This window comes from Agelaius phoeniceus, chromosome 13 (genome assembly GCF_051311805.1).
Source record: "Agelaius phoeniceus isolate bAgePho1 chromosome 13, bAgePho1.hap1, whole genome shotgun sequence".
NCBI lineage: Eukaryota > Metazoa > Chordata > Aves > Passeriformes > Icteridae > Agelaius > Agelaius phoeniceus.
The window spans coordinates 14,080,091-14,096,782 of record NC_135277.1 but is presented as its reverse complement, the minus strand read 5'-3'; the positions used below and the strand labels follow the sequence as shown (position 1 = coordinate 14,096,782).

Below are 16,692 nucleotides of genomic sequence, written 5' to 3'. Positions count from 1 at the left end.
GGTGCCATTAGGTTCTAAGTAAGACTTGTCTCCTTCACTGTTACTGAACTGAAAAACGTAGAAGCACATTTGCTCACAGAAGAAAGATTAGAACCAAAAAAAACCAAAATACTCAAGCAAGGCCCAAAGAAATAATTTTAGTTTGCTCTTTGTGTTTAGCAAAGCTCTGTGGAAGTTTGAAACAGCTGGGGTTTGACACCAGAAGCCACAAACTCTGCTTACAGGGCTCTGGGACTCCTGCAGCTGCTCCTGATGTGGCCCTGAGCAGAATGCTGCATCTTGTTCAACCTTTTGGATTGGGTCAGCATGGAAGGGTCTGTGTTAAACCAGGCCCAAACAGAAATGCCAGGCAGCCAGGCCAGGACTCATTTATCACCCAGCCAGGGTAAGGGTACACTTACACCTCTGCTCTTCAGTAAGGGAGAAAAGCAGTGAATCCCACGTGGAAAAGCTGGGTGCTGGATGGTTACCAAAGAACAGGGCACTCCTAGCAGAACAAAGAGCTCAGGAAATAGTCCTGGAATAAGACCTGGAAGGGTTTACTGATCCAGACTGCCTGTGAAAGAAGGATTTCAGTTACATTTTTTAAGGCATGGGGCAGTAAGAAGATGCTGATTTCTGCTTGCTGTGTGGAAGAACTGCTAAGCACCTGCAGTGTTCCAGGGGAATCAAGAGCAGAGCAGAGAATAAGGTCAACCAAACTGGTTTGGAGTAAGCAGCCTTTCAGGAAAGATGCAGGAGACAGAAACTGAGAAACCTGCTGTGCAACAGCATTGTCTCTAATTAATCCTATATGCATATTCACATCTGATAAATACTTAAGTTTAAACAAAAGAAATGCAGTCTCAGCCAGTGTGTCACTTACCTTGATACATTAATACATCTTATTCAATTCTTAAAGAAAAATCTAGGAAGTTCGATTTACTGAGTTTTGCTGCAGGAGTTTCCAAGAGAAAGTACCAATTCCCAGTGCATTTTCCAAAGTACTTGTGCATTTGGCTGCAGTCTGTGCTTTATCAGGTGTGAAACACACACAAAACAAATACCTGCTCCAAGATGAATTGATAGTGGCTAATGGATCAAATGGACAATTTCAAAGTTTATAACCTTAAAAGCTATAGAGAGGTACAAAAATAAAACTTGAGATGTGCTTGGTTCCCTGTAAAAGTCTAGATATGCATTCCAACAGTTACTTAAGTAAATTAAAAATGTAATTGTGCAGGTGTAATCATTTCCCTTAAAATACTAAAACTCAGACAATGGGGGGAAAAACTGATTGAAAGCAAATTGTTGAAACCTTTGAATTTATCAAAACCTGAAGAGCACCAGAAGTCTATCCTTTTTTTCCAGAGTGAGTTTGTGTTGTGTTATTGTTTGTTGGGTTTTTAAGTATATTTTTTAAAGTATATCATCCAACCTTTATTATTAGGAAAAAACTTAAATATCTAAATGAAATATTTATTTAAGTTTGCTCACTTAAATTTATTTACATACAATGAGTTTCAGAAGACTGTTAACCAAAATAAATCTCAGTTGGGTAAAGACCTTGAACTAGAGAGAGGCTGATAGCAGGAGACACTATTTAAAAGGTAACAGATTTTAACAGCTTGTGGTACACAAACAAAAAGGGGTATTAAGATACAGAACTGGATTTCTCTGAAAACTATTTGTGTTCAAAATTATTTTAACAATTTACAAGGAAATGTTATTTCCTTATAGTCCTTAAAAACACATTAATACAATATAAACAATTAAGGCTTTTAAAATGCAAAACATTCAGTAGTTGAACTTGTAGATGCCATTACAGTGCTGGATAATGGTGTCACATGATGAGAAGTATTTCATTCACATACATTGGTACAAATGATACTGCATGACTAGAATTAATTGTGTCATGCACCTCTAAAACACAAGTTAAAAAAAATTTAACTTCTCCCCTCTCTTGGTCAATCCAGAGTCACTTGCATCAGCTTTACTTTGCATTTCCTTTTAAGAGATATCAAGTAGGCATGGGGTGACTAACAGACTGACAGCTAAATGCTGATTTAACACAGGAATTGCACAATTCTGATGGCATCTTGAAGACATTACTAATCTGGAAGTATTTTGGATTTTTTCTAAAATATGTCAGGTTTTGTGGGGGAGGCTTTTTTAAAAAAACATTTCATTGTAAAAACACCCAGTCAAGGCAGTTAAGACAACAAATATTTGACTTAGCACTGGAGAACTTGGGGTGACTTCTGTAGGATTCATTTTTGTATGTCACATCAGTCATTTCTTCACTAAGCTTACATGTGTGTGTAAAAGGTGATTATCACAAATAAGGGCTATGCAGCTGGTGACCAGATAAAAGGATAATTGAAAATTATTAAATAAAACCAAACTTGGATAAGAACTTCTTTTGCTGAAAGCTGTAATATAAACCAAAACTCTTGTCATTTAACATTAAAGCTCTATCAGGTTATGCAGACAGTATTTCTCACTCCCTTATAAAGAAGTTGCTGTAAGGAATTTAACATAATACTGAGCAAGATGTAACAGATTTAGAATAGATTTCTGTGGCACAAGTACTTGATACTTCTGTAGTTCTGAGAACTGCTATCAAAGTTGTAAACAGTGACTACACACTGCAGAAACACAGGGAAAAGCCATTCACAGGTGCTCTGATCTGTCCAGTACAATCTGATAGTAACCTGCATTAATTTGGGATCTTTTTGCAAATACAAAGCCCATCCAAACCAGAACCCTGCTTATTTCATCACTGTCTGCAGTGTAACTCCCTCACCAGTCACACTTTCCAGTGGAATGTTACAGCACTGGTTATTTCAAGAGTTATCAAAATACAAGTGAAGAAACCCTTGCTACAATAGGTTTGTCTCTTGAAATCATTGTACCTATGGTCACTTCTTTAAGGAGTTCTCTAAAATTAATTTTGCTTGCCAATCCCTAAGAGAAAGCATGTAAGAAATCCGGAAATGCAAACATACTTGCTGTAACCTGAGCATATGGAATGCAAACATGTAATTATTGCAACTATTCATGATAAAAAATGCAAAAGCTGGATTACAAATAATATAAAGTCCACAAGCAGGTTCCTTGGTTCACTGCATCCATCTGCAGTCTCTTGAAGATACCACCTACTACTATGCTTTTCCAAGCAATGGAAGGATTGTATTTCCACAGCAATACCTTTTTTCTGTAGTTAATAGAATCGCTGGTAACATATACCCATGCAATTGGCCAAAATCCCCATACTGTTACCTCACAGAGAACCTTGTTTCAAACTTTCACTGTGAAGGGCTTCACTAAAACTCAATTGTGAGCACAAGAGTAACTAAGATAAACCAGTTTCTAGCTCTGGTTAATCTGCAGTAACAAAAGCCCTCAAATTAACAGACCTATTGCTGGCCTGATACCAAAATACTGGAGAGAAAATTGTCTGGTTTTGTAAATAGTTTGGAGTTCCCCAAAACAAGAGATGAGCAAACCCAAGGGTGTTCCCATTACTCAGCTTATTTAAGTTTTTAAAGTTATTTAAGACACACTGGTGTTTCTTTTAATTGCAGCTTTGACCTTTTCCTTGGCATGTGCTAATAAGCAGGAACAAAAGCCAGCACAGGGTTTCTGTCAAAAATACAAGTTATCTCAGCTTTTTTAGAAACACATTCAGAAGAAATCTAAAAATGTTAAACTAAGGTGAAATTTCAAAACTGCTTAGCACAGACGTAACAAAGTTACAGCTGAAGTTTTAACTCAAAAAGCCAATCCAAATTTTCCTAAAGGCTTTAAAACATGAGAACATGAACTTCAAGACAGACATCTCACTTATTTCATCCAGCTCTGTGATGGAGAACCTCAGTTTGTCTCAGCTAAAGGCTTTGGCTCATGAGACACTGTTAGATCAATCCCCATGTGATTCACAACAGGTGTCACTTATCGTGGATGGGACCTAAACTGAAATTGGCTCAGCACTAAAGGAAGTTCAACAGAGTAATTTAAAAAAATAATAAAACTTAGCTGAGTTTGTGTCCCTGTGCACCCCCAAGGTGTCTGTACATTTGGCTGAGAGTCTGACTCTATCAAACAACCCCCATTTCACTCACTGCCTGTTGAGGAGGGCAGCACGGGCAGGGCTCAGCTCTGAGCAGAGCAGCAGCTGCCTTGGATTCCAGCAGTGTTACATTAATTGTAAGCACTCTGTAGACTGAGCTAGCAACATTTCAGTAACTCTGAGTGCTGAAACTTCAACTGAATCATTCCCTAGGATTTCCCAAAATAACACTATTTTGTTGCATGAATTTTTCTATGCTGTTGAGGCAAACATGGAATCTCGATTTTCTAATGATAATTAACGGAGTATTTAAAGATTTTAACCTTAAAAAACAAGGAATTGCCCATTTCAGCACATAAAGCTTCTCCATGAACACAAGTAATCCTACAAACCAGAAAAGGAATGAGGAAGGCAGATTTCAGCAAGTTCTCTAGAGAGCTCAAGAGTGATAGGAGCTGACATTGAACAGTAGGCAACTGACATTTAATAAGAATATTTGGAGCTATCAGAGGATCAGCACAGCTAGTCCTGACTTTAAAGCACAGTGAGAGTGAAGAGCAGTGTGTCCAGGGACAGACACTGCCAACCTGCCAGGAAATGAACCTGCTGGGCATTACCTAGGTGAGAAAATGTGGCCATTGCACGCTGTGCCACAGCTATTTGTGTCCAAAATAACAGCAAAATTAAGGACAAAGCCTTAAACAATCTCTAGAGGTAGCATAGGGACTTTTCTATGTTCCAGCCTCTCCTTCCTCCTTAGCATTCCCCTGTGGCACTTCTCCATCAGCGCAGATCACAGCTGAGCTTGCACCCACTGCTTTCCTACTGGGCAATCTGAAAAGAGGGAGCTGCACAGGAGCACTGACCATCAGACAGACTCTGCCCATGCCATGGTGTGAGGAGGTGTCACTCACCTCCTCCCCTTTTCCTACTCAGCACTAACAGTCTCTCCTTAGTTATGCTTGATAAAAAAGGATGTGCATTTGTCAAGATGAAATGCCATTTTCAGGCCTTGCACGTGACATTTGCTATCCCTGGACTGAATTAACATTTTTTAGAGTTGGATTTTTCTTGCTCCCAAAGTGTTCATCATAGCACAGATGGAAAAGATGGGAGCATTTTACTGCAACCAAACTGCAGCTTGTTATTTTTACTTTTCTGTAATATGCTTTCTAATGAGGATTCTCCATCAATAAATGTGCATTTCCTGAGTCACCTGTTCAATGCTGCAACCTTTAAAAATCTGCTTTTATATAAAGTAAGCTTGTAATTCAGTATGTTGTATTGAAGGATGTACTTTGTATAGATTCTCTAGTAAGCATCCTAATGCAAAGAGCTGATCCAAGCAATGAGCTGACTTTGCTACAGAACCAGTGGAGCAGGAATGAAGAATGGTTCATTAAAAATTCATCAGCTTTACCTTTCACTTTAGTATTTCCTGCTGAATGCACAAGAAAATTCATTTCAAGAACTCAAAACTGCCTTTTATTACATACTGGAAACTTTTTTCCAAGAGCTTGTGTGTACAAGTTTGAAGAAACATGACAATAATGTGACATACCAAGTGAGTCAGAGCCTGCCTGGCAATGCCAGCAGCGCCTGTGCTTCCCCTGGAGCTCGTGTGACCTCCTGGGAGCCACAGAGCAGCTCTGCACAGAAACTCTGAACACTTCATTTCTCATATGAACAACATGGACAGCTAACAAAATGTAGTTTTTGCATTGTGTTTAAGTGAATTTTCAGGAATGCTAATTTCATTCTCTGGTGTTAAATCCCTCTGGATCCGCTTTGCTGGCTTGCAGATTCCATGAGTGTCACAAGAAAACTGGTGGAGTTGAGCATTTACAAAGTGCCTTATAGAAAACATTTATCTCTACGGCAGTGCTCTGTTTTTTGCTAATCTTAAGAATACTTGTATGTAGCTTTTTTTATGTCACAACTATAATGCAACAACAAAAATTCTATGATTCTGTTTTCTGTGCTAGCATTTATCTAGTGGAAAACAAGTTCTACTCTACTTTTCTGGACACTTTCATATATATTATGTAGGTATTTGGAGCATGTACATGCTAAACTGTATAAATAGATTTAAAGTATAAATCTATACCCTTTGCCAGAACATGAGCTGGAGGAAAAAAAAAAAAAAGAAAAGAAAAAAAAAAGGCAAATGAAGTAAACAGAAGTAGATATTGTCTTCCTGGTACTCCAAGACTAAATTGTGCAATATTGTTTTCCAAGCTCACTTCATATAGATCAAAGCAATTCTGTTCAGGTTTTTTGATCCTCAGATACTGTCAGAGGTACCAACTGTGACAGGTGCTTTTGGAATGGTTACTCCCAGTAGGGCATAAATTAAGCTTCCAGGTGAATTTCATTTTGGGCATTAGGAAGCTCAACTGCTTATAACTTTTGCCACTAACAAGTTCAACTCATGCAGCCCTAGATTTCAGGAATTCTTTACCTTTTTTCCAAAGCTTCAAGACCTGTAAAGAAAAAAGGATATTAACAGAGGACTGTTTTCATAGCATGCCTTCCATCTCAAATACCCTGAAACCTTTACTCCTCTACTGAAGAAACTGAAATATCTGGGAGTTACAACTTCATGATGAGCATTGCATTTAACTCTTCTTCCTCTGTGACCAAATGACCATAATTCCTCTAACTACAGTATATTAAGTTTCAGGCACATCTGTCTGAATCTGATAATGTTACATGAATTCTTCTAATATGAACAAGTATCTTAGGCAAAGAGATAAACTCCATAGCCACAACAGCTAGATTCCTTCCAAAGGAGTTAAAGTGGCAATACTGTCACTGAAAATAATAACAAACACTTAGCTTGACATATTTATTTTTCAAGGTCAATAAATAAATGTAAATACACAAAATTTGGAAAAATCTTAGTAACAGAATGTTTTTAAACAACATTCTGGCTTAAAGTCTCTGTTATTGACACTATTGGAATATTTTCTCATCTACTTAAAGTAGCTAAGTCATTATGTTGGTGATCCTCCATCACATTAATTTTTGAAGTTAGGCTGCTGCAAAGGAAAAAAAGACATCAACCTTTGCTTTGACATACAAAATTATCTGAACTGCATACATTAAGTATTAAAATTACTTCTCTGGGCATGACTTTTCTAGAGAAGATAATTTTTAAATTTACAGTTTACATATTAGAGACCTCCTACTGTTCATTACTTCATCATTATAAAAGGGAAATCGTAACAAAAGTGGAAGAAAAACAAAGGAGGAAAAGGCATGGAAGAAAAGTGATACAAATTGGCCCTTTAGTTGGTAAGACATTCTTCCTTTATCTCATTTTCATTCTAGGTTGGTAGCAGATGTGTGTGAGGACTGGTTGCCAGCAGTGCAGCCAGTGCAGCTTGAAATAATTGTGAAGTGGCTTTTTACCAGTGGACTTGTGTTAGACACCCACTTTTGCAGACATTCTCCAAACACCTGGAAGCAGGAATGTCATGTTCCACCTCTTGCCCAGGTTATTCTGTGTGAACACTAAGGCTTAGAGCACAGATACAGAACTTGTCCAGTAGAAGCAGCCTTTTTCAAAAGTATCTACAAATTGCTAAATAGAAATTTTTATCAAAAGGTTCAGCAAGAACTAATTGTTATTGATTTAATGGAAGTGGAGGAAGATTTGTGGTTCCCTCAAAATTCATCAAGTGTTCTGTTTCTGCATTCTATAAATACTACAAGATGCAACACGTTTATTTGGTTCCCATAAATTAGAAAAGTCTGGTTTCCAAAAATTCTAAATTAGTGATTTAAAAAACAAAATATTACACCTGACCACCTTTCAAACCATCTCAGAGAGGGAGCTTCACTCCTCTCTCACCCCTTCTGAAGTGTGCTTTTTTAAGAATACATGATTTATAAAACAAACAAAAAAGTGTGTTTTTAACTACAGTACACTTGCTTAAATATACAAGTGGACATGTTAACGTCATGTTGAAGTTCAAGGTACTTCTGGATAAAAGGCAGATAGTTAGTTATTTTAACTCTGCATTCTTATATAGAATAACGATTATTATAGACTTTAGTTCCCTCTCATCATTCATCTATCATATGGAGAGGTCAATAAATAAAAGCTTATCTGGTCCAGTTTACCTACAAGAGAAAAAAATAATAAAAGAAAAAGAAGTTACCTATAAAATTACTTGTTTAACCCTGATAACATCTGAGTTGCCATACCCAGTTTGTAGTTGCAAGAAAAGCAAACAATATTCATCTTGCTTTTTAATAAATGCCCCATTTTCTTCATGACAATTTTTGTATGCTGCCTATCAAGTCACATATTCTTGGGGCAAGAAAGCTGGCCAGGAGATGCAGTGATAGCAGTAACAAGTATAAATCTGGGTTCAAAAAAAGAACATACCAGATCCAGAAGCAAAGAAATCTGGACACACTGAGGAGGCAGTGCCCAGCTGTTATTTGGGCTCTTGTGTCATGGAGACTATACCCAGCCTAAGATATAGTTTCATACTAAGGAAGTAACACAGAACTCCATTGTGCTCGTGTACAGACTTCAGGAAAAAGCCTTACACAAAATGAATTACCTTTGTTTAGAGTAGAAGATAAAATAGCTTACTAACTGATGGAATGAGTAATGGATGTCACTATGACACAGGACTTGCCATGAGTTGTGTGTTCAGCTACAAGGTGCAATATTTCTTATGACTAACTCAAAGCACAGCCGCATCCAACTGTGTTTGGAATTCCCTCGTGAGCAGCTCGCGCTATGACTTTGAAGGAAGTCTGATTGGTACAAAGCCATCCATCCTCTCTTGGAACGTGAACAAAATCCATGGGGTAATCAGGCACAGGCGGCATGTAACAGGTTTGTCTTCCTTTTGACTCCTTGTTTTTGCTTCTGAGGACATGCACTTGGCTCCAGCTGGAATCCATGCTCTGTTACAAGAGAACACAGCTGTTCTTCTCTTTCTCCCTCTCCTTCTCCCGAGGCTCTTTGCGTTTGCGTTCGTTACTCCCGGATTGTCTTGTGCTGGCTGGAGAGGCAGCACCTTGTACCTGCTGTGTAGGGAAAATAACATGGGAAATAAACCCAACAGCACTGCACATACAGCCTGAACTCCTCCTGTGTGCTCAAGTTCACAAACAAAAAGTTTAAGTATTATGCAAAGCAGTAGAGTTCAGGTAGGGTTTTTGGTATACCTACTCCGGGACCTCCACAAAGTTGTGTATTTCTTGAAAATTAAGTCAGATGAAAATAATATTTCAAGTTTCATGTGTCCTTTCTGTTGTGTCCACATATACAGATCAGTAGTTTCAATAAAATACAGTTTCAAGCATTTTCTGGCGCTTCTGTATTATTGCACTGGAATTTTCTCGTGGTTTCTCTTATAAGCACATAATCCACTTTTCACTATTTGCAGAGTCAAAGTGCTGCTGTGGACAGCAAGATAATGGTAAGGCAGCAGCTTTTTGTGACTACAAACTCCTTAATAACTTGGCAAGGGGGTTGGTATACAAAGGCAATGTAAGTTTTGTTAATTCATCATCTATTCCCTCTGTACCCATTCGTAGCTGCAAACAAGCAGGCTCTTAATCCTGTTCAGCAGGTCCTTCAGTTCCTTCTGCCTTTGGCAGCTATGAATCTGTGTCTTAACTAGATACTGCTGGTTCTATTAAAGCAACAAAGACTGCAAATAACACAACTTTTACCTGTCAAATTTCTTGCTTCATGCTTAACAAACTTAGTAGTTAATGGTTCTGAATTACTTCAGGCCAAAGATGCAGGATTTATATAGATTATTTCTTACCTATTTGTAATAAATAAAAGCAGTTCTGAAAGCCCTCAGTGTTTAAAACCTCTCTAAATCCAAAACACCAACTTAAATGAATATTGTCTATGGCACAGAAGATTCAGTTAAATTGCATTTTTTGATAGACATGTGCATGAATCACATTTTCAGAAGATGTTGAAATCAACTGCTTATGGTTATGGGATGGAAAGGTGTACTGGGAGAAATTGTCAATTGCCTGATTTGGAACAACAGAATAGATTCACATGAGATCACAGTCTGAATCACCTAAAAATGTACAGCAACAAACTTCTGCAACACAAAATAAAGACAAAGCTTCAACTATTATCAAAAAGTTTAGCTCAACGCTCTTCTGCAAGTAATGTAAAATACTAGCTAATACCATCTTTGTAACCTGACATATTAATTCATACCATCATTCCAAAATAACTATAAATGAAACCCTAATTTAGAAGGCTAAGCCTGCTCTAAAGTATTTAAATGTCTGCAGTTTTCATATCTACAGGCATACTCTAACAACTGTAGTGTATTCCTAAAGATTCCTATATTCACCTCAGGCTGAAATGTGTACAAGCACAGATGTATCTATGCAATTATTCATACTTTCTAAAATTGATGATCATATGCTGTGGTACTGTTTTCTTACCTGGACCTGAGCAGCTGCTTGTTCTTGTTCCTGATAGTACTGAGAAGCTCTCCTGTCCTCCTCTTCCTGGAGCTTCTTTGCTAGCTCCAGATCACTGATTCCTTCTGGGATCTGTTCCCAGTTAATCTCTTGATTCTGCTGCTCTTGTTGTAGTGACAATGCCATCAGGTAATCCTAAAGAGTAAACTTCTGAATTAATGCTCTTTCACAGAGAAAACAGTCATGTCATACCAAGGGAATTTTTCTGCACGTGCAGCTACACAGTACCAACACTTTTCTCTCAGCCTTATCTTCAAATGGAGATCAGGAATTTATTTCAGAACCTGTCCATAACCTCAACTGCAGGAAGGCTGAGAACAGCTACTTTAATGTCTGTTTTCACAATGACTAAGCTGCAGCACAGAAGACATAAAAAATAATTTTAAAATGTTGCTTTCGGGTTTAAATTATATTACCTAGACAGCAGCAAATTATCTGTCAGATTTTTATTCTGAGAGAGAGAATTATTAATTTCCCCCCAGTATTTAAAAAAAATTAATGGTGATGACTATAAACTATAGATTTTCAAGGAACTTAGTCTTGCTCTGCACTTGTGCATTACCTCGTACAACTCAGCCCAACCTCAGACATGACTTCTGCAAACTCTGTGTCTCAATAAGAATAACAAACACCCACCAGACACACAATCTGCTGTGGGGTCTGTCCTACATTCAGCCAAGTGGGCAGCACAAGGCAAAGTTCAGCTATGACAATCTTAATTAGCTGAAGGGAGTTTGTTGTGTAGGAAGAAATTCCCCAGTCTGTTTCTGTTTCCATATACAGAACAGAGGTGACATTTCACCTGAGTGAAGACTTGGCAGAAGTGGATTCTGAGAGATTAAAATCCCATTTTCCAAACCACTCAGTTGGTCTTACTTTTTCTCCCTCAAAACCATATTAATACATTCAAATGGAAAACCATATTAATACATTCAAGTGGCACTTTTGGGAACCCCAATCTAATTACCTGAAAGAGTTTTATAATCCCAGATATGCATGAGTATACACACATACACATCTGTGGAATTACACATAAATATGACTAAAAATCAGTACTAAGTCACAATGGAAAGGCAGGAATCCAGTACCTGATCTATTTGATCCTGCTGCCCTCTGTAGACAGTTTCAGGGTCTGATGGAGGCCTCAGGTGGAATTCAGAGTCACAGAAATTCCCATCACCATCCACGTTGTGTAAACTTTCCCACACAACCTTCTCTTCTGTAAGAAAGCCCTGGTCTGTCACCAGCAGGTAAAGCTGACCCTATACAGAAGAACAAGGAAAATTTGTAAAACTAAAAAAAAAATACTTTTTACAATCTAAGTTGCAGAAATGAGATATATGCATTCCAATAAAACATTTAGAGTTTTTAGCACATTCAGTAATTAAATAAATCAGCATACAGCATTAAACCACCAGATACTAGTATTCACTGCTAAATTAACAACCACACCATTTCTGTATTCCATCTTGCAACTCTTCATTCTTAATAGAAGTTTGTATTGACTAGAAATTAATATATATACATGAATGAATATATTAATATATATACCTTGACCTTGTATATATATATATATATACTTATATATACTTATATATATATACTTATATATACTTATATATACCTATATACCTTGACAACTCTTTAGAAACACACCTAAGAAGTAGACTTAAAACCTGGCAACAAAAACTTTAAATCCTAGGAGTAATCACATTAAATTCCAAAGGCAAGGTATGGAGACAAAGGTGACCTTTCCAAACAATCCAAGAGGCATTACCTCAAAATGGCCACATCTCAGACTTCATGTTTCATAATGAGCTTTGATAGAATTTGAGGTCTCTGTCAATTGAAAGCTCCAAATTTAAAGATTCTTGCTATCACTTGTTACCAATAATTACTTTTGTTGGCATTTTAGTAATTTTACAGTTCCATAAGGCCAAATTTCTTGATTTCAAAGTCTGAAATTATAAAATGGGCTGGTCTGGAGTGAAGGAGACAATGCTAACAAGTGCAGATACCAAGGCACTGGAAGGATGAAAGGCAAGCTTAGGATGTTTAGGATGAGGGAGTGGGAGAAGAACTGAAATCAGAGGGAAATAACTGGAGTAGGCACCAAGTAAAAGGAGATGGTGCTGCATGTCTGAGGGACAGCAAAGCAGCACAAAATACCTGTTTGAATTTCCATTTAAATCAATCCATTGATTTCATCCTACCTTTTTCATCATGTTTTTAGGATTATGCTCCAAATCAAGAATGTTGTTACTGACCATAGAGCATTTTAAGACTGAAACTCCCATTAGTATGACTGAATGTACCAGATCAAGACACTCAATACAAAACTTGTAGCAGTGGTTTAGCCATAAAAATCAAGTTTATTGTGACATCCACAAAAATCTGGTATTTGTATTCCAGCAGCATACAAAGGGTTCTCAAAGACTGCTGTGCTGAAGTTGTACCAAAGCAAGAGGCAGATCCTGTTCTAATGATTTCTAAGGCTAAACAGGCAAGAAATGGAAACTCTGTCCATACTCAACACACACAGAACGAGCTCCCTGACTTCTCTGGAGTCATTCAATAACTCTCTAAGGGAGATGTTGAAATTCCACTCACGTCTCGTCAATCCCACTCTGTTTACAGCTGCCCGTGCTGGGGCTGGGAGGTCACTTGATGTAACAAAAATATTATTTGAAGACTCACATACAGTAATTATTCCAATATTACCTAACACCATAACATGCAGTTATACACAAGGCCAAACAGAGTGGGTAAAAAACCCAACCCAAAACCCAACAGGTAACACTACAGTATGTTCAAGCTTTGGAATGGGAGTTAACCAGCACAGCGGGGCTCCACAGACATAAATGCAAGTGTCAGCAACAAGTCTGATCACATAACATGATCTAAGAAATCATCTGTCCCTTGGAACCCTGCCTAAGAACTGAATGATACTCCTGACACTTAAAATTACCTGAAGAAAATAAAAGGAAGTAATTTTGCAACATTTCCAGTTTGCACAAAATAACTACTTCACAATATTTTTTTATACAAGAAGTCTTCAAAAAGATATTAAAAAATCCCAGAATTTTAAATATAAAATGCATTTGAACTTTTAAGTTTTATTTTGAACACTACATTGACTCAACCAAAACCTAAAAAAGGGGGTGGTTTGTGTGTCTCCCAGGTTTTCCTCTATTATGCCATACATTTTAATTACAGCCCATAAACTGTGCATCTTAGTAATACTGAAATTGTGAAAATACTAGTTTTCCTATCTCTAAACTATTATAAGCTTAATTTTTCCACACACAAATATTAAGGTATATCATTGCCTTCATGCAATTAGAATGTAGCATCTAAGGATGGATTAAAGCTAACATTTGCTTGAAATGGAGACCTGTTTCAAACCTGAAATTCATATTCTTTGTAAGAATTTCTCAGTTGAACACTGATTGTAAAAATGTCACATTAGAGTAAATAATGAAAAATAAATGTAACACAGCTCCCTAATGAAAGGCAATAAACTGCAATTCCAATACCAACTGCATACCTTCAAACATTCTGCTTCACTTGAACAAAGCTTAGCAAACCAACAAACACGGGCTTCCTAGGACCTGATAAGGTACCTGATAAGGGACAGAGTTCCTGGTCACATTATTGGAATGGAAAATGGGAAATCACAGATCAGAGATCCGAAGTCATCTTTCCCTTGTTTTTAACCAGCTTCTCTGATCTCTACATCATATTAGTATAATTAAATTGGATTCCCCAAAAAAACCCAACCAGGACCCTCGCAATATTGCTAATATTCATGGAACCTTTGGCAATAATTTCATATCAAGTAAGAGGAGGTGGCTCTTTAGCTGCGAGCTGTAACGTAGCCTCTCATCATGGGTTTGTTCTTCACTTGCAACTAGAAAATAGAGGCTGGCTCTGCAGGCACAGTTTTAATGCCAGGCACGTTCTCTTCCCCACGCTAAAGGCACAGGCCCCACTCAGTGGCACAGCCCGGCCCAGCAAGGACTGCCTGTGAGCCGAGAGAAGCTTTTACCTTCCGAGCCGGGCCCGCACAGAGCCGGGCCCAGCCTGCGGCCAGGAAGGAGCCGCCCTTCCCAGGCACTTCCACAGCCGGGCCGGGGCTGCCTGCGAGGGACAGGGACACGGCCCCCGAGGGGGGACAGGGGACACGGCCCCCGAGGGGGGACAGGGACACGGCCCCACGGCCCCCGGGGGGGGGGGAACGGGGACAGACACACGGCCCTGAGGGGGGAACAGGGGACAGGGACATGGCCCTGAGGGACAGGGACACGGCCCCGGCCTGTGCTGACCAGGCCGAGCTCGGGACACTCAGGCAACCAATGCACACAAAAATGGCTTTCAAATGCCCCTCACTCTCTGAGAAGAGTTGTCCCGCTTTGCAAAATGTTTCTACCCTCAGAAAAAAATCTTAACTGGCCATTTCTAGAGCGCTACCAGATCATCTTTTAGATTTGTTTTTAAAGATGGGTTTTTTTAACAAATACCCAGTCTCATGGGTTAACACTGCCCCCAAAATACCAGCATGTAATAGACAGCAAAAGTATCTACTACAAACTATAGCCAGTAGGGAGTAAAACAGTGGAAGTCCCAAGTGCATAACTACTGCAGACAGTTTACTTTAACAAAGTTATGACTAATTATTTATCCTAAGAATTGGTATTTAGATATTGTAGACCAATGCCCAGATTTTATAGTTTCACATATAAAAACCTTGAAATAAAACTGAGGATAAAGCAAGATTATGCTCCCAAACAGGGATCTCTCAGTCTTCTGGTTTGCACAAAAAAAACCCCTCTCTGAAATGCACAAATACAGGCTACAGGGGATGTTACTAGATCTCCTTTCCTTGGATAATTTAATAATCAGATTAAATAATTAGTGTTTTTAAACTACTTGTTCTAATGCAAATTGCCAAGTTTCCATCAATTCAGGAAACAGAAAAAGAAAACCAAACACCTGTCCAATAGCTTCGTACAGTAAAGACATTTTAAGCATTATGTTTTGAATAGTATGTAAATATTCTCTTGGACTTCTGGATCAGATCCCTTTGTTTTTGTGAAGGTGTTTTAAGTGGATGAATGAGTGTTGTTTTAATTTTCTCTAACAGTTGAAACATTCAGATATACTACCATTAAAAAGAGTTTTTTAAAAACAGTATGTACTACTGAATTCAGAGTAACCGTCAGCATAATAACTGTACACTTACTAAGAAATTGAAAAATAAACATGTTTTTAAGCAATTATATTCATTGCCTCTACTGTGCCAATCTTAAATGCCCAAGGGAAAAGTGCAATTAGTGTTATAAAATTGGAATTGTATTGGAATAAAAGTATCTGTTGAGTTCTGAAGCAGAAATACAACATTCATAAAGTAGAAAACACACATACTTAAAAATCCAAACAGGTAAGTGTCTTGATACTTTTCAGTAAAGAACACAGGATCTGTTACAAACAAGTCTGTGGGAAAAACGTTCCAACTGAACTAAGATCTTCTTACCAAACTGATCCCCTCTTTACAGTCCTGTTTTTCCTTGATCTAGGGAATTATCATTTGATGTATTTATTATCTGCATAATGAAAAGCAAAGGCAAAAAAATAAAATCACATTTTTAACTGCTGAAAATTATTACTGTATAATCACATGAGCCAAGACTATTAGTATGCAATGAAAGGGACAGGAAGTAGAAAAAATTACTTGGACAAGGTTTGGAAATCCAAGTCCTTTCACTAAAGTATCAGCCTTTAAAAACCCACACTGCACTTAAAAATATCCTCAGTGTACAGGTCCTTGTATCAGCTGTACATTAAAGCTGCCAAATAAAAGTTTAAGCATTAGCTTAATTAGAATAATAATTGCTAATTACTTAAGCTGTGTTTCTAAAAATACACTGATTTTATTACATGGACAACTTAATAAATGTGTAATTCCCTTTTGATTAACTTTATAGCTGCTTTATTTGTACATTTCCACGTATTGGTTTGGAGGGGAAAGAGAGAAAGGCAGTATTAGAGAAGGAGAAAAAATAATTGCATCATTCTTGCCCTAGGAGTTCTATACCTCCATTTTCCCTGGCATATGTTGTATCTCCAGTTTTCCCAATGGATGGACTTTTCTC

At 37.9% G+C, this 16,692-nt stretch overlaps 1 protein-coding gene across 4 annotated transcripts in view; it reads right to left on the bottom strand.

Moving 5' to 3' along the window:
- Positions 1-1,437: 1,437 nt before the first annotated feature.
- The window catches only part of MINDY2 (MINDY lysine 48 deubiquitinase 2), a 32,644-nt gene continuing 17,389 nt past the window's right edge, over positions 1,438-16,692 (bottom strand). The window contains exons 7-10 of one of the 4 annotated variants that reach the window (XR_008535075.2): positions 11,629-11,802; positions 10,502-10,675; positions 8,629-9,103; positions 1,438-6,534 (exon numbers count right to left, since the gene is read on the bottom strand). Coding sequence is in view for 2 of the 4 variants with exons in the window: in XM_054642436.2 (XP_054498411.2) it covers positions 8,984-9,103; positions 10,502-10,675; positions 11,629-11,802 (468 nt within the window). In the remaining 2 variants the exon portion in view is untranslated. Of the gene's footprint in view, positions 9,104-9,244; positions 9,479-10,501; positions 10,676-11,628; positions 11,803-16,073; positions 16,144-16,692 lie in introns of those variants that run through there. The other 3 variants (XR_008535076.2, XM_054642436.2, XM_054642438.2) reach the window with 3 other exon arrangements.